At 44.5% G+C, this 25,487-nt stretch overlaps 1 protein-coding gene, 1 non-coding gene and 1 pseudogene across 2 annotated transcripts in view; 1 reads left to right on the forward strand and 2 right to left on the reverse strand.

Moving 5' to 3' along the window:
* AOAH (acyloxyacyl hydrolase) overlaps window positions 1-21,614 on the reverse strand; it is a 137,377-nt gene extending 115,763 nt beyond the window's left edge. Inside the window, exons 1-3 of the mRNA XM_039862763.1 lie at window positions 20,873-21,614; window positions 8,896-8,991; window positions 728-794 (exon numbers count right to left, since the gene is read on the reverse strand). Coding sequence (XP_039718697.1) covers window positions 728-794; window positions 8,896-8,991; window positions 20,873-20,999 — 290 coding nt within the window. The 5' untranslated portion in view covers window positions 21,000-21,614. The remainder of the gene's footprint in view (window positions 1-727; window positions 795-8,895; window positions 8,992-20,872) is intronic.
* LOC120602636 (uncharacterized) lies at window positions 7,986-8,102 on the reverse strand (annotated as a pseudogene).
* Window positions 21,615-24,044: 2,430 nt separating the features above from the next.
* On the forward strand, window positions 24,045-24,163 carry LOC120602616 (5S ribosomal RNA). Its single transcript, XR_005652801.1, has one exon. It is a non-coding gene; the product is annotated as a 5S ribosomal RNA (ribosomal RNA).
* The last annotated feature ends 1,324 nt before the right edge of the window (window positions 24,164-25,487 follow it).

Consider the following 25,487-nt stretch of genomic DNA (forward strand, 5'->3'; position numbering starts at 1 on the left):
AGTTATTGTCAGCATCCCAGGCTTTCTTTTGGGTGGTGAGTTTGGAAGCTAATTACTTTATTCAAAGTAACTACGTAACGAACTAAATGATAAATATTAGAAATCCAGGATTGGATCCTTGATGAGAAAGTTTTGTGAACAGGAATATGATTTATCTGATCCAGTGCCCCTAAGTTTAAAAAAGAAAAGGGAAAGACAGGAAGCAGACAGGAAGCAGACAGGAAGCAGACAGGAAGCAGACAGGAAGCAGACAGATGAATGATGGCCACGTGAGGGACCCTGACGGACAAGAGTGGGGGCTGGGCGGTGGAGAGGGCCAGGAAAGCCCAGGTCAGAGGCGAGTCGGGGAGACCCGGAGAAGATGCTGCCTGAGGACCTGCGAGGGGGAGAAGGGACAGGCTGGGGCCTGCTGGCGAGCTCAGAGAAAGGGGCAGACGCCTGTCCAGCCAACAGGCTCCAGTCTTGTTGGTCATGGTGAAATTCCTTCTGAAAGGCTTTCGGAGAGAAATGGAGCCAGGTCGCCACCCTGTAATTCAAGGGGAGCCTTTGCCTCCAGTGGCAGAGGACCTGGGTCGATGTGAGTTGAATTTTCCACTGTTACCAAGAACTGGAATACAGCTCCGGCCCTGTGCACACATCCCGCTGGGACCAGAGCCAGCTGCCTCCGCTTTGCCTGTCTCCCCCCAAGCCCCAGCGAACGAATCGGATTAACATGCCGCATACTCACAGTTTTATGATATCTGGTCCAAACATGCTAACCACTAAGTAGCAGGTGCTCTTCAAGAACAGTTGTTCTAAGAAAAAGAAAGGGGGAAATGGAATATTTTTTATTGCAGAGAATTTAACACATGAGCTAATAATGACCCTCTTTACTAGGAACTGAGGCCGAGTGATTAATTTATAATTAATGCAAATCATTAATTTTAAGAGTTTGGGGGAAATGTTACAGTCAATGTAACCATTAAAATATCATTTCCATCTCGGGTTTATGTGAATGTCCCTTTGTTTACCGTACATGGTAAAGATCACTAGTTTAAAAATACAGTTGAATTCTGGAGTTTAATTTTTATTTTTCACAGAAGTGATCACCTACAAGTTGCTAATCTTATTTGTTGAAGGCGAAAGAAACGAGACTCGCTTTAAAGTAAATAATCTGAAACACAGCTTTGTTAAAAATATTCATTTGGGGGAAAAAAAAAAGATTTCACTTTAGCTATTTAGTTTTTGCTGTTAATATTCCAGAGATGAAAGGAGACTAAATGTCACGGTGTCCCTACACTGCCACCTACCCCAGGGCACACACACACACACATGCACGCACGCACACGCACACCCATTAACAGCACACTCTCCTTTCTCCCGCCCCCTCCCTCCTTGTGGGAGTGCAGAGATGCTTCGTGGATTGATCTGTTTGCACAGTGAAATCTCTGATCCTGTTTCTGCAGTTTGTGGGTGTCCTGTGGAACCCCGGCAATTCCACACAGGACCTTAGCGTGATTAGGGACAGACTGGGCTGTCCTGGGAAGGAACTGCAAACGCTCCCTGAGGAGAATTGACCTTGTTACACTTATCTCAAACTGGGCTGCCCTTGCTTGCAGGGTAAGATAATGAAACAACAGGATAAATATAGGAAACTCTGGTTCTTCATTTTTACTCAATGGTAAATAATGTAAATATTACTTTTACATTAAAATAGATATATTCATAGGATTTTTTTTTTTTTACAATAAGGCATAAGACTTCAAATACATTGTGCTTTTGACGTAGGAACTTAAAACTATATTCCTCACATTACTTTTGACCTTACAGAAATTAAAAAAAGAAAAAACTATGAGGGGACACTAAGAACATCTGCATGGCAACAAATTATATAACTTACATGACATGAACAATTCCTAGAAAGACAAAGTACCAAAACTGACCCAAGAATAACTAGACACTCTGAATAGACATATAACAAAAGATTGAATTAGTAATGAAAAACTTCCCACAAAGAAAAGCTCAGGACCAGATGTCTTCACTGGTGAAATGTACCAAACATTTAAAGAAAGTATCTGAATAGATATTCTCCAAAGAAGATAAGCACATAGCCATCAAACACATGAAAAAAATAAATGCTCAACATCATCGGCTATTAAGAAAATGCAAATCGAAATCACAATGAGATACCACTTCACACTCGCTATGATATGCTGTAATAAAAAGGACAGACCATAACAAATATTGATGAGGATGTGGAGAAATTAGAATTTTCCTACGCTGCTGGTGGGAACGTAAAATGGTACAGCTACTTTGATAAAGAGTCTGACAGTTCCGCAGATGGTTAACCACAGAGTGACCATGTGACCCAGCAATTCCGCTTCTAGGTATACATTCAAAACAAAAAACATATATCCACATAGAAACCTGTACACGAATGGTCATGGTAGCGTTATTTAAAATAGCCAAGAAGTGGAAACAAGTCAATCCAAATATCCATTAACGAATGAATGAATGAACAAAATGGACTCTGATCCTACAATGGAATATTATTCAGTATAAAGAGCAATGAAGTCCTGATGCATGCTACATGGATGAACAGTGAAAGCATTATGCTAAGTGAACGAAAGTTATGAAAGACCACCGATTATCTGATTCCATTCATATGAGATGCCCAGAACAAGCAAATCATAGAGACAGAAAGTAGATTACCGGTTGCTTACGGCTGAAAGGATGAATGTTTTGTTTTTTGAGGGGGGTAAAAGACAAGAAGTGTGGGGTTCCTTTTTGGTATAATGAAAATATTCTAAACTTGATTGTAGCCCGTGTTACTCGTAGTACGTGTTTCAACGAACGTACTCAGGACACTTTATTCAATGCCTCACCTACCTGGGGTGTGTCAGGTATTGTTATACATTAACTACAGATGAGAAATTTGGAGCAGAGTCAGATGAAGTGATCACAGAGCTAGCTCTGAGGTGATATATTCTAAGCAGCAAGTAGATTTTCAGAACCTACGGAAAGAACGTGAGGAGAGTTGCTTTCGTGTGTGAAGTCTGCATGAGTGTTTACCATAGTCCATGGAGATAAGATTTTTGCATAGGTGACCCGAGAAAGTGAAGTTTTAGCAAGGCTCTCAGGGTGTATGAGTCTGTGGACCCCCAGTGAGAATGATTCCATTAATCATTTTCTCATTAACCATTCTGAGATTCTTCCAAGGTATTTCCTAATGATAGCCAGAGGCAAAAGCAGTGGGTGAAACTGAAGGTCAGAAATGCTTTGCAAGGTTCAAAAAAATTGTCTTCCCCCGCATGGGAAAGGCCAATGTGATTTACTGAATGATTATTCTCAAGAATGCTGTGCACATGCTTTCTCTGCTAAGGTTACATTTTCTGTACCTTTTTAGCTCTGGAGATGAAAGCAATACTACTTGAAAATAATCTTTAAAATAAGCGTTTATCAATGTGCATGATTTCACTTCCTGTCACCCATCCTCCTGGCTCACCAGACGGAAGGCCATACAGGGTGCAGGTAGGCAGTCTGGTCCAGGCTTATTATATTTTCTAGGAGAAGTCCTTAGATAGGAGACAGACTATCTTTGTCACCGCATACAATTCATGTAGCCACCCTGTGCACTGTTTCCCACATCCGGCCTTTATGTCCATTAAGTGAAGGAGCCGTTCACCTGAACTGAGTATCTTATTTCTATCCAGAAGTAAAACATTAGTTAATAAATGCAAATAACTCCAAACAGACTTCTCAGTCGTTTGAAATTCCTCCAAATTTGAAAGGTAACCTACCAATGAAAACCGAAATTCCTACTTTGCTTCCTGTGATGAAGTGCCAACTTCTTTCTATTTTCCCAGAATCTGACTTTCAGCTTCTCGCTGTATCTCGGCAGATTCTAAAATTTTCTGTTATGAATCAGAAGAAGCCAAGATGGCACTTTGAATATCAGCGATCTTGGTCTGCGTTGTTTTATGTTTTGCTAGTACATTAGGAGGGGGTAACCTAGGAAACAAGATTTTTACTCAGTCTCTCATCTTTGGACAATACAACTGTGCCTGAAAAGAGAAAATCAAACTCATGGTATAAATGATGATATCTGTCAGTGTTGGTCTGTCCCACAGAAATGACAACCAATTATTCAATTTGTAAAATAGTAATAATATTTTTTTCTCCATTAATGCAGAGATGTGAAAATATAAAGTAAGGTTTATAACGGCTTGTGAATATCCAATAATGGGAAGGATACATAAAACACGGGCTATTTATTGATGAATTATGGAGTAATTGAGAGGCTTGACTGAGGTCTACATGTCTTAATGTGTATAGATCTCAAAAAACATTGTGTTGAGTGAAAAACAGAAGTTGTAGAACAATGAACACAGTAGACATAGATGTAAAATTAAAATGCCCACAAGGGAGGATTCTGGAAAGATGATGGTAGAGGCAGCAGAGTTTTGGAATATTTTTGAATCTCTGCCTAATATACGCTTGGTGGGTTACCAGCATTTGTGTGGAAGAAGTAGAGGGAGCAATGGGATGTCAGATAAACCTGAGAACAGGAGAAGCCCCAAATAACCCACAGGTGTTGACTAGAAAGCCTGGTGGGCTAACTGAAGAGCAGCGGCTGGGACTGGGAGGGGTCCGGCCAACTGCATTAGCAGGTGAGTGCAAAGGGCGCCAGGTTAGAAGGACTAAGGAGCCAGGGTGATCTGGCACCTACACATTCTGGATACGGACCCACCAGAGCTCCTCAGGACTGGGCCCACGGTGAGGAGAAACTGATGGGTTTAGAGTCGAAGCTGAACTGGATAAGAAGCAACGCAAAGAGAAAGAACAGACAAAAGCGTGCAAGGGAACACAGTCGGAAAATCTCAGAAAGCGACCTGCCATTTTTTTTTTTTTTAACACTATACAAAACGATGGAGGCAGGAGCTCTGCGCATTTAGAAAAGCTACCTTGAACTATTTCTTTTTCCGAGAGTTCTGAAAAACTAATTTCATATAAAAATGAGCAACAGAAATGTATCTAGGTCAACTCCCATATGAAGTTATTATAAGAAAAAAAAATAAAGAACAGAATCACATCCCTGTAGATAGCAAAAGCATGCCAGAAAGTCTTGCCAAAAAAAGAATTAAAAATCTAATGTTGTATTTCAAAATGAGCTAAGAAGCATTAATAAAATGATATAAGACATGAAATCCAGAATTAGAAAAACTCATTATGGTAATAAAAAGAAAACTCAGAGAAGAATACAAGATTATAAAAGAAATGAATTCTAAAGGAGAATGAACACAAGAAGTGAATATAATTCCTGATGTTTTAAGAGAAATAGAAGGTGAAAAGGAGGAAAATTTTTAAAATAAAAATTAAGTGAAAAGATAAAAAGTAGTCAAGAGATAGGTAAAATATCAAAGATAGGCAAAGAAGATTCAAAATACGAATAAGAGAAATCCCCAAAGAAGACATCCAAATTAAGGAAATTGAACAAATATTAGAAATTTTCCTGAAAGTATAAGAAATGTATTTGAAACCACCTATTGAGTGAGCACCCTGCATGCCTCGGGAAGTCAAAGTACAGCAGCTTACGCCGAGACATATTCTAGTTGGATGACTAAATTTTATAGAAGAAGAAATTCCTTTTAACTTCTAGCAAAAATGACAATTTCCTCGTAGGAAAAATAAAGTTAGATTGTCACTAGGCTTTTTAATAACGTATTTGAGATACTCAGGGAAAGAAATGTGTGCCAAGGATTTTTATATCCAGAAAAACATTGACTTTCAAGTGTAAAGGGCATAGACGGCCTGTTAATCAACATGCAAGAAATTCAGGGACTATCTCTCATGAGCCGCTCCTGAGAAATGAGCTCTAGACAACAGCTCAACTAGACAGACGTCCTCGTGAGGGCTGATGGTGGACATTAATCACAGAGTGGCTGATGGGACTAAGGCGAAACGAGGGCGAGAAGGGAGCGGGTATTGTAAGTAACGGCTGTGTGCTCAGGGAATACGGTACGATGATTCAAAAAGGGAAATGGGAAGAGCTCAGGCGAACAACAATTTCAACTGCTCACGATGATTATAAAATATATTACTGGTAGTAGTAGTAGAATCGATATTCTGAGACAGTTCTATGTGTAATGAGGAGTAGGTAAATGAGTAATTAGGGGCTATTTGAATTCTATCAGTCCTTTTGCTCTTGAGAATTAGGACTTAGAGCGTGGAGAGAAGCAGATATAGCTATGTGGGGAAGAGATTAAGAAAAAAAATCTTGTAGTCCTGAATTTGAATTTGTAGTGTCAATGTGGACTCATTAGGTTATCTTAAAATTATATATGTAAGTGTATATACGTGTATTTTCTATCTCTGTCTATCGGAGAGGCCTGGAGAGAATGACCAACTCGGTAGCCTTGAGCATTCCCACGCACCCAGACTGTGGTCTTAAAATAATATTTCCCACTAAAGAAAACAGAGCTTCAAAGAGAAATGGCTGATTGCGAGCCTGGGGCTGGAAATGCATAAGACAGGGCTGGCACACCTGTCCTGCCAGTTAGTGAGGAAGCCATCAGAGGTGACTTAGGCTCATGTCAAAGGCTCAGGCGCCAAGTTCAAGAGGTTTCCACTGGTCAAAACTGGGACAATTTGAGCTTCAAAAGAATAGTGGAAATAGACTGAAAATCATCAAATATGACTAATTTCATGAGTTTATAATGATACTTTAAAGAAAACTAGTCGAATCTTCCAGAATGATAATAGAAAGGCAGTGAATTACTTGAAAACTGGCAAATAAAGCAAAAGAATCAACCATGTATTCTGCCTTTTCTAGTGTGAACAGCACCATTAGGAACTGTGGGGAAAATGTCTTTAAAATACGATAATGATGAGGGAAATTGTCTCTAATATATTTTAATTACTAAATGAAATATAAATGATGGATTCAAGTAGCACCATTTTGCAACCTCCCTATTAAATAACAGATCTGGTCACTGAGCATCAACAGCTGCTCACATCACAAAAAAGGAAAAAGAGAAAACACTTAGGATGGCCTTCTGATGAAAGAAAACACCACCGCTTATAGGCTTCCAAAGAAATCACACTGGAGCTTATCGAGCCTCTGGGTCCAGCTGCCAATTTTCAAGAAATACAGGGCCCAGAGAAACGTATTCGATTATACCACAGGGAGGCAGTCAGAGAAATCCAGACTATGGGAACTCCACGGGGCAAATTCCCCAGCTAACTTACAAGGAAAAGGAAAGGATGGAAAGGAAATGTGTAGGTTAAAATAGACTTAAAAGACACGTCAGAAGTTTTAAAACTGGGCAGTGCGATGGTGTCTGGGAATATCTGTGTGGGTGACAACACTACAAAGCAGAGCAAGGAAATGATTGATTGCAGTAGAATTCAGGGCGAAAGGAGGGATTCGTGATAGGAGGGCAGATGTGGATGGGCCTTCTGGACTGACTACCTTCTTCACCTGGACTATGTTCACAAGGGTGTTAAAACTACACATTTATTTTGTGTGATTTCCTACGTTTCTTTTCCCAAAAAAAGGTTAAAAAAAGCACCAACGCAACAATACTATACATTGGTGATGGGTTCACAACAAGCGAATACCCACAAGGGAATGTGAAGGTTTAAGATTCGACAAGAAGAATACTCAGTAGGTCCCCATGAGTGGTCCTTTCTGGGGAGAAAGGAGGGGAGTGGAACTGGGGGTTGGAGGGACCATAGGGCATTGCAAGTTTATCAGCCATGTTCCAATTCCACAAAAGCAAGACTTGATGCACATATGGACACATATCAGCAGTGGTCAGTATGGGAAATTGTAAACATACGTGTTTGTGTATTGCCCTCTCCCAGTCGTTCTTTTTGAATTTTATTATTTATTTATTTATTTATTATCATTATTTTTTATTTTTTAGGCGAGGAAACCCCTGGTTGACCTCACAGATTGCAAGGACCTCGTCAGTTTACAATCCCTTATTTTTTTTTATTTTTTACACCTACAGCACCTGGTCTTCTCGGTGGTCTCCCATCCAAGTACTAACCAGGCCTGAACCTGCTTAGCTTCCAAGATCAGACGGGATCAGGCTTGTTCAGGGTACATGGCTGTAGACTCTTTGAATTTTAAAAAATTTAGCTTGTGAATGCATATGTGACTGCATGCAATAAATACTCTGAAAATGCTTTGGTGCCACTGGCACAGAGTGCTATATAAAATCAAAGATTCATTAGTCCAATTAACCTACTTAAAACAAATATTACAGGCATCTATGATGAGTTTGTTCCATTACATTAAGTGAATGAAAATTTGACTCTCAAAGTTTATTCATTGTGATTGTTCACCTAACAGTAATTATAAGGGAAGAAAGAATATTTTCTTTCTGTTGAGGTTGAAAATCAAATATATGACTTGTTTAAACCACTAATCTTCTCCTTCTTCTGCAGGACAGGAAAAGGGTTTTATTGAGAACTGGCTCAAATCAATGGAATGTTTCAGATTATTTTCCCATTTGGGGTTTGAGATCAGTTGTCTTCTCAGGCCAAAGCTCTGTGTTGGTACGCCTGTGCGTGTGTCTGGGTATGTGTATGTGGTCAAATCAACACAAATCATCAATCCTTGTTCATTATTTTGACCACGATGACCATGATTGACCACCATTATTCTGCCATGATGGAAAATGAATGTCAGAGGAAAAAAAAAAAACAGCCTAGAATGGTTTTCTTGTGTGTGTGTTTTAATTTCTAGGAGCCCCATAAAGTATCGATTTATAGAAATAACACAATCGGAGTCCCCTCCGTAAGCATGTGTAGGAAATAAACTCGTTCGTGACAGCTGATGAGTGATGGATAACAGGTGACTGGGAAAGGAAAGGGGACCCAGAGCTGCACGGCCCTCCCCGTATTTACCAGGCAGGTAGCTGCACAGTCTCTCCATCGACGCCTGGGCTGTAGAGTTGTGAACTTGAGCAAGCTGCTCGATCACAGATACCACTACCACACACCCTGCAAGAGAGTGGAAGAGTATGTCAGCAGGGTGCACAGAAAACTCTGCTGGAGAGTCAGGGGGAAGACAGGGGACATGTGTATGTGTCTTTAAGAACACCAACCTTTCCAAAAACATAACTTTTGTTTGCCATTGGCCTTTTGAAATCCATCGCGTGACTGAATGCATAATGAGTTGCAGTGAAACGTGAAATGCTGTAAGAAGATTGGGGGGGTTTGGGTGATCAGCTCAGTTTTGCCACGTGTAAGCTATGTGACTTAGGGGAAGGAAATGAACCTTGCTTTATTTCTGCTTCTTTTTGGTTGCGTGGGAGAAAGAGATGTGTTTTAGAGGAGGTAGCACAAGGAGAACAGCCCGTGCGGAGCAGAAGCTCCACAGACACGGGCTTCCTCTCTCCCCTTCCCTTCCCTTCTACAGGCACTGGCTTCATCACGGTCACTCCCGTTCCACGCATTCTCTGCCTGTGGCCTTGGGTCAGATTTTTAATTTTAGAAAAGCAGTGGACATTGCCCAGCCTCTGCAGTCAGACCTGGGGTCGGGTCCCGCCCTTGCATCTTAGACGTTCTAAGCTTTGGTGTCCTCACTGCAAAATAGGAGATAATATGCTTCCCATAGGGCCGCCGTGATGAGTAAATGAGGTCACAGCGCAAGTGAATGAGCCTTTGAAATCATAACGCGATCGTAAAACATTGTTTTACCTCTCAGCCACAGAGCACACTGCTTGAAAGCAGGAACCACAGTAATGAGTGTCTAGGAGGAACCTTGGATTCAGTGAGAAATGCATCCTTCAGCCACCTTGATATATAAGTGTAAAGGCCCAGAATTCCTAGGCCGACACTCCTGGAAGTTTCTATGGCCAGCCTTGATCTCCTGATCTACTAGGGAGGCTCAAACCTTCTTCCGAAGGGAGGAGACTCTTTCTTTCACACACAAGAGGTTGGTTGATCAAAGATCAGTGAGTCTGTGAGAGGAGCTCGTTAGGCCTCGTTGAGATAAGAGAAACCACACTTATTAGCGGAGGTTGGTGCCCATAAAGGCAAAAAAAGCGCTTACATCTGACATGAAGTTCCGGGGTAGCTGGCTCAACAGTAAGCTTACTATTATCCATCTGCTCGAGGAGCTGGGGACCCACATTCCCATGCAAGTTCTCATTAAAACTCAGCTTCCAGCAGGACTCCTTGAGGCAGCGGGGAGATAACAGATGTGAATAGCACAACTGGGCATTGCCAGGCAGAAAGAAATACAACCTGTGAAACGAGGGCTTGTCAGCAAAGAATGAAGGGCGCCCACCTTCCTAGACACTGCCACGTCTGACGAGGCTTCCGCCTCCATCGTTCTTCACCTTCAGGTGACGAGGGCAAAGCTGGGCTCGTGCAGTTTGAGAAAGTGCCATCTTGATAACCACAGCCTTAGGGCTCTGAGAGCACCTACTTGCTGAAGCGTTGATCAGCATCAACTATCAAGGTCACTGAGTGTTCTATTACTTTGCCGTGAATTTAGTAGTCAATGCTTATTAGCACTTTATGATCTAAAAAGCATTTTCTTATATACTTTATCTTATTTTAAAAATAACTTCAAAAATGTAGATGCAATACAATCTCATTTTAAAAAATTGGAAAAATATAGAACAGTGTAAAAAAGATAAACATCAGTACATCAGCCAGAGATAAACCAATATCACTTTTATGTTCAATATATAAAATATATTTAATATACGTGAATGTTTTCAACATTTATAATATACGTTTACACCCTGATTTATGTCTCTGATCATCAGCTGCTGAGTGGAGTGAAAAAACAATGATAAGTAATTATATTGTGGTTTGATGAGAGGCTACGGCCTGGCATAGTTGGAAAGGGGGAGCTTTGAAGTAAAAACCCTCAGGTCCAATATAATTTCACTGACAAATTCTTCCGGCATTTCATTTTAACCGCTGAGAGACCAGACATCCCTTGAGGGCGGGAATGGGGTCTCGCTCTCTCTAACTGCGGGGGCCTGGCACATGGCCTGGTTTGGAGTTGGGAGTCGAGAGGTGTTTGCCGACTTGAGGTGAGCTGACTGGAAAGCCACCTGTGTGGCATTTCAGTGGTCAGCTGCTGGGGTTCTCCACGGGGGAGCGTTAATGGGTACACCTGCTGCTGCCTTCCGGCTCAGTCCTGTCACCGACAGCGTTGCTTATTCTTTGCCCCAGTCTCATTATCGGATGTGGCTCCCTTTCTCATTCTGGTGTCAAGCAACCAGTGTCCTCTCTTGAGTCCAACTACAGATTCTATAGCAAATGGTCCCGATATGCAGCTCAGGATCAGAGAAGGGTGCAGTGGGAGTGGGTGGAGTCCTTGCCAAGCAGTCACTTCCTACGGTGTCTTATCAATGAGCGGTGGCACTGGACACCCAGAGCGGACGTGAAGTTCGGTGGGTGTAGGGATTTGCAAATAAAAGTTGGAGACTGGCACAGACAGCAAGTGACCAGATCCCACTGTGAATCACGCCTGCGACGCTGCCTGTGGCTCTTAGGATTTTACATGCCTTCTTAAAAACTCTGGAAAAATATGATTACTCCAGACCCGGCCTAACGCAGTTTTCAGTTATCAGAACATTTTCAATATGTGCCTTCAAAGAAAAGAGCAAATGACAAATAGCCTGGGTGATTTAAGTGACCGAGGTGAAATAGGAACGTTCAGTATGTACCCAGAATAGTTCTGGACACGACGTGAGATAAATATTTTTCAAATGAATAAGGTCAGGGAGCATCTTGGGGTGAATACAGATAGACTTGGTGTCATTTTCTTGTTCACGTAAAATGACGAAGGAACACACAAGGATAATTGAGGACTGTTGTGATGTCTCAGTTTCCCCTAAGTGACCCATCTTTGAGACAACAAATATTTGGAGGAACCAGAAAAAAGCAAATGTTACTCTGCTCAGAAGAGGCTTCAACTCTGTCGGGAGCCCAGTTCCTTCCCCCTGTCCCCCAATGAAAGGCTGAGTTTTCCACCGTGTGCTACTTTTGCCCCTCCCTTCCTTCGCCCGAAGATCCGCAAACTACAGTGAGGATCTTTTTTCCTCCTTTTCCTCCCAATCCGAATCCGTGGTCTCCTCCTCTCCTTCGGCCCAGTGCTTCATACTCGTTACCTGGGACAGGTATTAAATGCTATTCCAATTTCCTCCCCTGCAGACATCAGACCCCTTGAGGGGAAAGTCAGGGATGTATTTGTTCACTCCGGGGCTTAGCATCACGCTTGATACATGAGCTCAGCACACAGTCATGGAGTATATGAGTGAGACATTACAGTCCTGGGGAAGACCCTCTACCTCTGTGGATAATGGGGCTGCTTCTTTAAGGAGACATGAATGAGAAAAAAAACTACGGAAGTCTGGATATATTGCTAGGAAAATTCCGCCTGTTGCTGTCTTTTCCTTCCCACGGTGGTAAAAGCCACGTCTGTTGCCCAGACACCGGAGGACTCTTCCAGGGCTGGCTTTAACAAAAGACACTTGCATTTGGCCGAGGAATCCTGTCCTTGGCAAGGAACCACACCAGGCTTTAATGGACCCTAGGTGAAGGGGATATAGGCCCCTCCCACAGGGAGCTCACAATATACTTCCCACAGTGACATAAACTGGATGGTAAACACCAAATGCCAGTCAACTGTTAAGGGAGATGTGACTCTAAAGAGACTCTAAGTGGGAGAAAATGCATTTCCAGGAGAGAAACAGGACTGGTGGCCTCAAAGAGCAAGAGAGCTTTCTCCGTATTTTTCACAAGTTAAGTAGTAGCACATTTGCTTTCTCATTGGTACCTAAGATAACAATTTCGTACAATCGTTGGCATAATAGACTTGATGCAAGAATTGGAAATTCACGGTTGGTCTAGTGTAACAGGAGTACTGGATGAACGCGGAGCATAAAGGAAGTCTTCTCGGAATTTTCCTTGAGGAGGTTCCATTCTGGGGGCCCCCCGGTGACCTCAGACCTTGCACACGATTTCCCCTCCCTGAAAACTCAACTCCAGTACATGTATGTTTCCACCCAACGCTTGGAAGGATGAATGCAAAGAGCATTGTGATGCTCGGGACCAATCTGCACTTTGTGCTGATAAGATTTAGGATTTTTTTATTTTTTTTTTTACTCAGAAGAATTTCATCAAGGGTTCTTGTGACTTTCCTGGCTCCTTTCCACTGCTGGCTAACGTTAGAAATCATTAGATAAATAAGAAGCCCAAAAGAAAAATGTCAGCTGTCTCTGAAGATCGGGTGCATCTCGGCACCATCATCACTCTTCCTAGTGAAGACTTATCATAATCAAAAAGACTCTGCAGAAAAGCAGGTAATGGGGTTTGAAATATGTAAGCGCCCAGGTTGGGCTGAGCTTTGATTCGAGTCCTGCTCCCTTGCACATCTCCGCCCATTTCCAGGGGGCTCAACTCCTCTGCCAGGTGGATCATCGATTTAGTCTACAGCGAGGCCAGAGTGAGGGAATCGACTTTGCTATAATCTCTAATAAGAGGTTTCACTGTCTTTGAGAAGCTAAAGAATATTTTCCCTTCGAGAGATGCACGGACACAGTAATTTCTCCCATTATAGACTGTTCTCTGGTTGCTTATGAAAGGTCTGACTCTGCTAATGCGGGTTTGTTCAAGCTACTGTTCCTTTAGGATGTGATGGCAGCGGGTGAGAGCTATGCATTCGGCTCAGTGGTCACCATCTGAAATCTCGCATATGGAAAATCTTTTCTCACCTGACATCTGAAAATGATGAGTCTAATAGAAACAGACACTGCTGATATTGTAGAAAAAGAAGCGGATGGGCCCAAATAAAAACACCTGTCACGAGGATCTGCTTCCGGACACAGACGTCAGGCAGACCGCAGGCTGTGTCGCGGGATACTTTTGAAATGAAACAGAACTCTTGAAACTCTTAATTGTAATCATATCTGTGCTGGCTGGAAACGCAGCCAAATGCAGAGAGCAGTCTGTTAGATTCTCCATTTGTCCGAAGCCCACATGCCATTGAAAAGCCTTGAAAACGCCTGGCAGTGGCGAAAGCCGGAGTCGATGCTTCGTAGACGGCAAAGAGGTGGGAATTTACCCTGAGTGGGCTGGGAAGCCACGGGGACTTTGTGGAGGGGCCGCTTCCAACTCATCTGTGTCTTCGAGGTGTCATGTCGGCTGCCATGGGAGGAAGGATCTTAGCGGACAAAGGCGGGAGCAGAGAGATCAATGAAGAGCTCTTGGTTTCAGAGAGAGACGGTGAATAGGGCGCCATAGGGCAAAGGCACATTCTCCATAAACTCTTTTTAAAACAGAAGCTCAGCAACTTATCTTTAAAAAAAACATGTTTTAATAGTAACAATTTTTTAACTTTTCTATGGTTGTTTTTTCTGTCGTCGTTGTGGAAGCAGGCGTCTAGTATTTTCACGACATTTGGGAAGGTTGGGCTCCACCGCCTAACCTAACCGCCACCTGGAACACCGTTTTTATGAGAAAGTGCTCGGTAGGTTCCAAACTGCCAACTTTCTCAAGAACATTGGCAACGAGAGAGGCAGTATGTCCGGCAGTTACGGCCGAGACCAGGGCTGAGGGCAAAGGCTGAGCAAGGGCGGTGAGAGGGAACTGGCAGACTGTGGAGAGACGCAGGACGTCGGTTTGGCTAGTTTAGAAATACATCGAAAACGAGACATACATGAAGTGAACGCGCCAGCCCTTCCATCTTATGTATTCGACACATACTTCTTAGCACCTACTATGCACTGAGAAGCTTGAGATTGCGAAGGTGACCGGGGAGTCACAGACCGGTAGGGGAGACGGGCGACTAGAAAAACAGTCTAGTCACTGCGACGTGTAGTGCTGCGCTGGAGGGAGCTGTTCGTGCTTTGAGAGCAGAGAGGAGGGAGACACGAGCTCCGCCTCGGGGGGCCGGGGGCGCTTGGCTGGAGGAGCTGAGCGTTAAGCGATGGGAGGACCTCCTTTGACGGGAAAAGGCAAGGAAGATCGTCAGCAAGAGCAGTAGCGTTTTTTAAGACTTGCAGGTGAGAAAGGAGAGTCGGCCGGGCGAGGCCGGGGCCCTGGGTCTGTGGAGAAGGAGCGTGAGAGGTAGGGCGGGGCCCGGTGGTGCCTCGAAAGTCAGACTTCAGAGCACGGGCCTGCGCTGGAGACTTGACTCTGGAGTGCAGCCCAGTGGTTTTCACACAGTTTGCCCCACACCCCTGAAGGGAACCTGCAAAGCTATGTACCCCTTCCACATTTGAATGGATGTTAAAATATTATTAATGGATACCAAATTAAATAGTTGTAAATGGTATAATTATAGGCAGATCGGAAATACTACAATAAAAATAATACATTAATCTGCTTTATGTATATAAAGAAATCTAAATACTATAGTGATTTATACTTACTCTCATCCTCTTAAAAAATATATAATCAAACTCTTCTTTCACAGGGAGAAATTTATGTTGATAATTCCTCGCCTTGAATTCCTATTTCAGTGAAAAAAATCTACTTCCTTGTATTTGTCTTCAGTGATAGAATTTCATTCTAATGTAATATACTTTTATGGTTGAAAGTATTTTATTGATCACACTATTAGACCTCTTAACACTAAAATATGTATAAAATTTAAATAAAATTTTTAATTTCCTGTGAATATAACACTCTAAGTATTAAAAATTCTTCTGGATAGAGTTTCCTTTATTCATAACATTAACTTACCTAAATAATATGTACTGCCAATTTGAGAAACAAGTCTTAAATAGTAAAGGTAAAATTTTATTGGAATGGCACCTCTTAATGAGATGATGGGGCCTTTTAAATTAGTAGCTATATCTCTTGAAGAATATTACGTATTCATGTAAAGAATACTTTACATGAATACTTTTCATTTTTAAAGAGGTAAATGCTGAGAAAACATGTTTCGTTAAATAAGCAAATGGAGATGGAAGAGCTTTTGATACAGCGATGTCGCTCAGTTCTTTATTCTTCTGAGTTAAATGTCGAAAATCTTAGAGCGCTCTCTCATGGAAAATGATTTCGAACGATCTATCACCTGACAGCTCTATTGAGTCTTCCTTTGATTGTAGTGAAAGCAAAGAACTGGAAACCCTCTGGCTTGCAAAAGCATTTGCTACCTGGTCAGTGGAGTCTTTCACTTACTCCATTTCTGGGAGATAGTTAAAAAGTTTTGCTAAGGCTTATCTTTTAATTACGCTTATTACAATTTCACTTAGAGAGACCTTGTTAAAATCTAATATGCTCAGGAAAATCGGAAACTTAAAATACTGCTCTTTTCAATACACTTCGTATAATCTTTTAAGCAAAATCCTTTATCTTAATGCATACTTTATATGTTTTTGGTCAAGTGCTGGAGCTGCAGATTTAGTTCATTCAAGTGATGAAAAATGTCCTCCGTATAAACCTAAAGGACAAAGTCAGATCTTAAATATGGAACTGGCGAGATGAAGTATTTTCTCCATCCGCAGCAATGGTGGCTCATGAACACGTGCTCGGTTATGGAGAAGCAGAGAAGGTGAAATTTCTGGATACAAAAACTGTGATCATACAGTTTCAACCTTCTCTGCTGGCTGTGTTTAGATCTTTCCTGTTTTTGTCAGTGACACTCTCATTTTGCCGTTCACATTGGCTTGAAACCATAAGACCACCTCTTTATCAATCAAACTATAAAGTTATCTCTGACCACTTCGTGTGGGGCCCGGGGGTGAGAAGGGAGGTTTTAATGAACCCTGAAGGTATTTTATATATTTAATCAAACATGAATGAGGGGGAAAAAAAAGCGTTTTGTTTTTTTTTAACCTTTTAAAAGTCTTCCTGAGCACCGTATCATGCTTAAAAAAATAAAAAAACCTAAACGAATTAATTTAAATGTCAATGACTTAGAAATGTAGGGATTACTTTGCCCCCAAACCATCCATGTAAAGAAAATGATGTTTTGCAAAAATAAACATGGCTCATTATTGATTCCATAACATTTGAAAGGTGATAGAAAGAGGCACTGCCTGTTCAAGCACAGTGGAGTCCACGTTTGCTTAGTGATCAAATGGGATGCACGGCTCAGCACAAACATTATGATACATGAAGAAAGGGACCATGCGGGCTTTGTACAGCTTAGCTCTGATATTGGAGCATGTTCAAGGCCATGTCCTCCAGGTCTATGTTTGGTTCCCACCGCAGAGGCTCCCCTTGGGACTGGGGCTGGGTTGTCGACGATGGGGACGTTGGCTCGGTCACTCGGTGACTTCTGCAGTGTATCTCTCCAGTCACAACAACCTCCCCTTTGGTGAGAGCTGTCCCTCACCCCTTGACTCTGGCAGCCATGTCTCTACTGTGAGGTCTCCTCATTCCCACCTGCTTCTTATTCAGTGCTGTAAAGACTTAGCCTAGATTCTCTCTGCCAAGAAAGTAGATTGGAAACCAGGAGAGTCTGTCTCTGTATGGGCTGAGCTATTATGTGTGAGCGCTGGATTGTGGGAGTCTATGGTTGGCCAAAGGGCCTAGAGCAATAAAAGCAGCTGGTCTGTAGGGACAGAGATGGAGGTAGCACCGAGAGGTTGGGAGAGGGAATCCCTTGACCCCCGGCAGCCATTATTCATGGGCTCTTGGCTCATTTTCTAGGCCTTGACTGTGTTTCTCTGACCTTTGGTTTTAAAATTCATTTCTGGGATTCTCATAAGAAAGTTTTCCTTCCTTCTTTCCTTCCTTCCTTCCTTCCTTCCTTCCTTCCTTCCTTCCCTTCCTTCCTTCCTCCCTCCCTCCCTCCCTCCTCCCTCCCTCCCTCCTCCCTCCCTCCTCCTTCCTTCCCTTCTTTCCTTCCTTCCTCTTTTTTTGCAGTTTAGCTCAAGTTCATTCCTGCTACTTGCAATCCAAGGAGTTAGACCCCTGGTCACCAGAATGGTGGCCAGTGACCCAATGGGAAACAAGATGAGGGAATGGGTAAGAGACAAGAGCAAATCAAGGGCGGCAACAATTTTTAAAAATATAAGATTTAGATATGACACAAAAATCACAAGAGACAAAAGAAACAATGAATCAATTGGACCCCATCAAAATTTAAAACTTCTGCACTTCCAAGAATACCAAGATTTTATAAGGAACTTTTACAATTCCACAATAAAAAACAAATAACCCCAAATGGGCAAGGACTCGAACAGACATTTCTTCAAAGAAAACATACAAAGGGTCGATACTTTGAGAAACGCATATCGAAATTACAATGAGGCATCATTCCATAGGATGCTATGATGAAAAAATGAAGGATCACAACAGGTTAGAGGGATAATAACTTTGCTAGAAAACAGTCTGGCAGTGAACATGGAGCTACTGCATGACCCAGAAATTCTACTCCTAGGTATATGCTCAAGAGAAGCAAAAGCATATGTCCACACAAAACCTAGTAAATAAATGTTCATAGCAGAATTATTCATAAGAAGTGTAAACAACCCATGTGTCCATCCACAAAGAACAGATAAACAACATGGGGGGTGTCCGTACTGGGTGTGTTGACGCTGAGGGCTCACACAGGAGTCCCTCCCAGGCACTGCCTCTGCCTAAGGGTCAATTCACACCCAGTGACTATTCAGTGTAAGGGTTCCAAGGCCTGGACCCACTTCGAGACAACTTTGAAGAGCCAGTTTAGCTCTAGAGCTTTCCATGGGGTTGGCTGAGGCCGTCTGTTGTGGCTGCAGCAGAGCCTGCCTTCCCCTGCTGCCTTCACTCCCTCACAGGTGTCTTCCTCAATTAGCTGCCCTGCACACACATTCCTGAGGGTTCCCGCAGGAACCACCTTTGAACAGTCAGACACCTGTTTGGACCTCCCAACCCCCACCGCGGCTGGCTCAGCGAATGTCAGCCACACTTCAGGTGCCTCTTGCTCCCACCCCGGCAGAGTTACACCTCATCATCACACCTCATCATTGACAGTCTCTCTGAGCTGGTGCACTGTGGAGTATTTGCAGTGAGCTGGTGTGAACAGAGAGGGCCGCAGATTCTGTGACAGTCCCCACGAAAAGGAGGGATGTATGCCCACTCCCCTTGGGTCTGAGTGGAGGGACCTGTGACCGCTGCGACCCACAGAGGTTGGAAGAAGTGATGCTGTGCCAGTTTTCAGACCCGATGCTTGCGAGACCGGCAGCCGCTGGTTCCTGCTGTTGAAACGCCCTCTCTGTGACACCAAAACTGCCATGGAAGACGTCCTTGCACCCTGAGACTGTGCTGCAGGAGAGACCGAGGGTGGCAGCTCTGATGTTCCCAGCTCAGCCAGCTTCCCAGCCTTCTCTCTCCCCCAGGGTGCCAGGCGTGTGAGTGAAGCTATCTTGGATTGTTCCAGACCCGTCAATCCGCCATCTGAATACCACACAGTGACCTCAGTCAACCCTACGTGGAGCCAGCCAGGTGCTGAAAATTACTGCCCCACAAAATGATGATATGACCATATGGTTATATTTTAAATGTGTTGTGCAGTGGCGAGCCTCTCTGGAACCTCCTTGGCACCTCCGAACTCTTGGCCTCGCTGGGAACGGGGCAGGTGGGGGACGCGTGTCTTACGCCTGCATTTTGGCGGCGGGGGCCCGATACCCCAGACAACTTGCCTGAAGTTAATGTGCAACCATCCTAGAGGTAGGGCTTATTTCACTTAAGCCTTTATCAGGTGCGTTTCCATTGGATTGGCTTTGGGGTTTCGTTCTGAGAAAGCGACATGGTGGTAAATAATTATCTGACAGAACCAGACAGTGTGTGAGGATGACGTCCTGGGCCTGGTTCCACGGGAGCCACAGACCTCTGCTTCCGGGCCTGGGGGGAACAGAGTCGCAGGCAATCTGGGTCTCAAGTTTTAGTTTAAAAGGAGGCTTTGGAATTAGAGGTGTGTTCCCCAGCATATATTATGACCCGAGGCCATGGTTTTCAGGAACTAGGATTAATTTAGATATGTTTCTGTACCATAATTCGGGTCAGAATCCGTGTCTAGATTCTCCATTCGTAAGATATGGCCACCGTACTTCACTCTGGGTTCTTTTATCCGAGAAGCTTATTGAGTAATTGCTGCTTATAGTTCTGAGTTTCCTTGGGTCCACAAGTGACCCATTAAAATGCCTGCCACTGTTCTGGAAGCTTCAGGTACAATATGATTATCAGAGGTCTTACTCTACTTTCGCTCTTCTCCAAAACTACCGCTCCCCAAACAGAAAACGACGACTTGGAAATAAAATCCTCCAACAAAAGGCAAGTGAAGGAGCTGGATCTCATTCGGCACTCAGTGCTGCCAAGTGAGCACCTTATTACTGCCAACCCTGGGCTCCCCGAGAGGCAGAGACTAAGGGTATTGAGTCCCTGGTGTGTGCAAACACCGCAGATTTACATGCATGACCTCGGTTCTCACAGCACCCGTGAGGTGGGTATTGCTGGCCCCGTTTCATCAGTAAGAATGCGGAGTCAAGGGAAGATTAAGCCACCCGCATAAGGTTTCGCAGACAGTAAGAGATGGAGCAGGTGGCCAGCGATTCAAACTCAGGTGTGTCTCTGCATTCGATGTCGCTCTTCTCTCCACTGTGTGATGTTGCCTACTGTCCTTGGGAAAAAGGGTGAGAACTTCAGAGTGTCCAGGGGAGAAATTCCAGCCATCGATGAGGTCAAAGATGTGTATTGCTAATTCAACTGGCAGCTGTATAGAGCACTACTGTACATACGTACGTGCACGTGGTGCGAATGCTCAGTCTACCACTCAAAATTTTTCTAAGTCGGTGAGGTTATTGGTGCCTTACTTGGAACCTTACAGCTACCCATGTCACTAAACAGGCGATTTACTATGCAGAGCGAAGTATCTGACCACAATATTGTGTCCGCATAAAAAATATGCAAAATATTTACATACCTATGCAGATGTGGCCGTTGGAGGGTCTGGTGCCAGGCTGGTCGTCCTGGGCTGGAAAGGCCGAGGTGTGAAACGTCAGGAGAAAGAACAGAGGAGCCACCAAAAGGACTTTGTGGGGAGACTTCATCCCGGAGAGCAGCCGGGCCGCAGAAGCTTCTGACTAAGCGACGCTGTAGCAGGGGTCGCAGATGCGTTCAGCGCCCTTCCCTTTCCTGTCTGTCCTCTGACACGCACGCACACCGCCCCCACGCTCACAAACACACTTTTCAGTGACTACTAAGACACACACCAACGCTCCCCTCTACTGCACAACCCGAGAGAGAGCCCCGGAGGCCCGGCTCTGGGAAGAGCTTCAGGGCACCCCCGCTGTGCAGTTCTGAGCAGGAAAAAGGGCAGGAAAATGAAAAACCCAAGTTGCAGTGGTAGTAGCCAGGGCACTTCTGCGCTGGCTGGCTAAAGTCAGCAGCTGTGACCCTCAGGAGCCTCTGAAGCGTGGGGGAATCGTCCCGCGGTGGGTAGGACGCCCTTCCCTTTTCGTTCTTGCAAAACCAAGTAAAACTAAAACCGAAGGAAGAAAAGAAACACTGAACCACAAACAAAACTCTGTAGCAATTGGGTTAGCAGTGCCCACATAGCGTAGCAGCCGTCGTCACAAGGTTCTTGGCTTTGCCCTCAGCAGCTCTATGTGGTGAGGTTGGCTTCCTTTTGTTGCTAAAAAATACTCTGCTTAAGTCGTTATTTTCTTTTAAAGAAGTTGGATTTTTCCTTAAAGGTCCAGCTTGCTCAAGACCTTGCATTTGGTATGCAGAAAATGAGCAATGCAATAATGGGCAGTCAGCATGGCTGGTTTTAAAGCCAGTAAGAAAAAAAGGGCCAGAATTAACCAGTTTCATATTTACTTGGCTGTGTATGATTGCAGCCAATTTCTCCAGAATTTCAAAATGTGTTTGCATCCCTCACCTGGGGGTGATTCGTTCATTTTTAAGAGACTGATTTTCTGTTTCGAAGTTGAGAACTGAATGCTGTTTCTCTGGAGAAAACAAACAAACAAAAAAAATGGATCCAGATCGTCGATAGAGAAAAGACATATAATCTAACGGCTTTGTTTTCTAAGACACGATACAGTGAAGTCATATGCTATTCTCAGACAAGATTAGGGGACTGGACCAAAGTGCTACAATCTAAAATCTTTTTTCTAGATTGTAGCACTTCACGTGATTTTTATTCTCCCTATCTGGGCTATGGGGAGAGCTTATTATAAACTTTATGAAATATTATGATAGCTATTAAACTTGGTAAAATTTCCTTCTCCTACCCCCCCGCCCTCAACTCTTGCTTTTACTTAAAAATAACATTTTAAGTAGCAGGTAGAATTTAGAGTTGTACTCTTTCCAAGATTGAAGTGCCAGTTTAACAAATGCCAGTTTGTTAATCTCTGCATCTGTGGCAGAGCTATCCCATCCCAGAGCATGTCCCTACTTGTGTGCCCAACACAGGTTGGGCCAGTGGATCCTGAGATGTCCTTGGTCACCATGGGCCTGTGGATTCCTCTGAGGCTGAGCTGCTGGTTCTCCAGGTCCCTGACTCTATGACCAGGGGAAGCTGTGGAGGTCACCAGGTCCACACAGGGGTCGGGGCCTAGAGAAGTCCCAGAGATATCCTGGGGAGGCAAGATAACGGAGTGATGAAGGGCACTGGCTGCACAGACAGGAGGACCACCTTCGGTGTCCCTGCCATGCCGAGGGGCACACAGTCTGGTTTGCTAACCCACGGGGCAGCGAGGAAACTTCCGATGGCTCCTAGAACGTTTGGCACAGGCTCTGGGCCTCCTGAGGGTCTCCTGGTGTCGATTTACAGCTGTGAGCAGGCCTGGGAAATCTCAGGGTGACAGAGAATGCAAGTTCAGGCCCTTGGTCGCGTGTGTGAGATGCGATTCCCCGCCACAGACACCCAAGGATGGCGAGTCTGAGACCGCTGTGTGCACAGGCTTTGGGGCAGCCACATTGGCACCTCTGGCTTGGCTGCGGGGCACTGGGGAAGTCCTCACCATTTCCAGGGGTGAGAGTCCCTGTAAGGGCGTGTCACCGCAGTATGTGACACCTAGTGGTTCTTCCATAAACTGAAGCCATTTTCATGCTTGAAGGGGGAGTTCTCACTGGGTAGGGCCGAAAGAGGAACCCAGAAATCAGGAAGTGGTGTTGCTTACCGGTTGGTGCTGGGCGAGTGTGAGTGCCCGTGCACTGCTAGACGGAGCCTTCCTGTCACCAAGGCGGGGGGCGGGGAGCATCTCCCGTTTGCACAGGTGACTCTCAGACTCGCTGGTCTCATGTCCCTCCACAGGGCTGCCTTTGTTCACTGAGCGTTGAGTGCACATGACCTAGGATCTCTGCACAACCTCCTGAAAAGCCTTGGGCCTGGCTGCGGTTTATAACCAATCGGACCCTGTACGATGTCCCTAGAGGACCCCTGCTGTCAGACGCTCCAGTCCTGATTTTCTCAAAGTCTGCTTTTGAGAATGAGATTCCTTCCTCGAAGCACTTTGTTGCTTGCTTTACTCGGAGCGCTCCGACTCAGACCGCAGGCTGTCTCTCTGTGCAGCAGAAGGTTGAGGCTTCACGATTCCCAAATGTCACACTGTGGTTCTGGCTTGTCCTGTCTGAACTTCCTAATTATTTTTTGATCTGCATGGGCCTCAGCCATCTCATTCGCAGCAAGAGACTGTATGGCTCAAAATCAAAAAAAAAAAAAAATGACCCGGGTGAAAGGAGATATTGTAAAAGCTGGTGTTGTCACAAAAACGCCTCTTCTCTTTGACTTTCTCCTCTTTCTGACACCAAGCGGCCCTCTCGTTGCTTCTGGCTTCCCAGGATTCTCTTTGGAGGTCCTCGGTGCAGCCTGCCCTTTCCCCCCTAGTTAGAGTTTATTTAACTAGCTCTACTCAACCTTCTCTCTGTTCTCTGTGAGGGACACAGTAAATTAATTCATGACAAAGGCGCATGTCAGCCAACTAAAAGAGCTCTGGGCTTACGATCAGGGAACCCACATCTTCATGATGGCTTCACTGGCTAGCCATGTGCCTTCGGGCAAGCCACCTCTCACCGGCTAGCCATGTGCCTTCGGGCAAGCCACCTCTCTGGGTATCAGTTGATTTAACTATAAAATGGAGTCTCTAGTCTACGGCCATGCCACCCTGAACGAGCCCGATCCCATCTGATCTTGGAAGCTAAGCAGGGTGGGGCCTGGTTAGTACTTGGATGGGAGACCACCTAGGAAGACCAGGTGCTGTAGGCGTAAAAAATAAAAAAAAAATAAGGGATTGTAAGCTGACAAGGTCCTTGCAATCTGTGAGGTCAACCAAGGGTTGCCTTGCCTAAAAAAAAAGGAGTCTCTAATCCCAATATTACAGGAAATTGTGAGGATTAAAGAGATAATGTGAGTGAAAAAAACTACTGGTAAATATTAAAAAAAATGTAAAGCTAACAGTGAATTAACATTCTCCTTATCAGGTTATGTTGAGATTTTAACATGTTTCGCCATGTATATTTTCGGAGAACATTTAAGGGAATTTTCATTTTGATAATGTTCAGAAGTAGATCCAAAGTAGGAATTTGGACAACCCCGGAGGTGCGGGCAGCCATAGGGACTATCGCTGGAGGGAGGGGCACTTGCCATGTCAACAGAAAGTAACCACAGGGGGGTGGAGAGTGTGGAGACCCAGGAACCCATCTCCCGAGAGGTATGCTAGTAGCTTCCAGCAGGAAGAGAGACACACAAGGAAACAAGTCAGTGTGCCTTGACGCGTTAAAAGTAGCGATGGAAGGCCTGGCCGTGACCCTGGCACACGACAGGATCTGGGCTCCAACACCCCTTCCCCACTCCCCCCACACCCACCCTCTCGTCCATGCACATTGAGGTTCTTAAGATTTATAGAGATGCATTCACACGCACTGGCCCAGCTGTGTCATCCATTACTACCGCTGCTTTCTAAGGAGACTGGACTCTAGTAAAGAGAATGTCTTTTGTCTGCTGGGCACCTGATGGAGCGTTTGGGCGAAGGAGCTGTGGCAAGTGAATTTCTTTTTATAAGCGAGGCCGAAGAATTTAGACACGATGCAGGAGGAAGAGAGGAGGAGCAGAGAAAGGAGAGACAGAAGGTGGAAGTGGGGACGGATGAGACAACAGGATCTTCCTGGCTAAGGGGCCAAGAGAGAGGGGCTGGGGGGTCGGGTGGCAGAAAGGCCCAGGCTAATAGGAAGGGCCAATGTGGATTCGCAAAGTGCTCGCTGTGCCGTGTGAGAGATAATACTTTGCCCAGGTTCGGAATGGATTTTTGTGGAAACCAGTGAGAACAGGTTTCGTGTTTGGATCAGAGCAGGGCAGAGCTAAGAAGGCGTAGGGAGAAACGCGTGCGGAGGCAGAGGGACGGGGAGAAGACACGCGTGGGGCACCTTGGAGGGAGGTACCCCGCGGAGCATCGTGGAGGGAGCTTTGGACTCCCAAATGCTATGCGTTGATTCTCACGTAATTTAGACTCTTATATGCAATAGATTTGGGGGAGAGTAGGCTTAAACTAAATTCGCCTAGATCTCTATGGTGTACAGTTTGAATGCACATA

The sequence above is a fragment of the Pteropus medius genome, unplaced genomic scaffold, assembly GCF_902729225.1.
Source record: "Pteropus medius unplaced genomic scaffold, Ma_sr-lr_union100, whole genome shotgun sequence".
Taxonomy (NCBI): Eukaryota; Metazoa; Chordata; class Mammalia; order Chiroptera; family Pteropodidae; genus Pteropus; species Pteropus medius.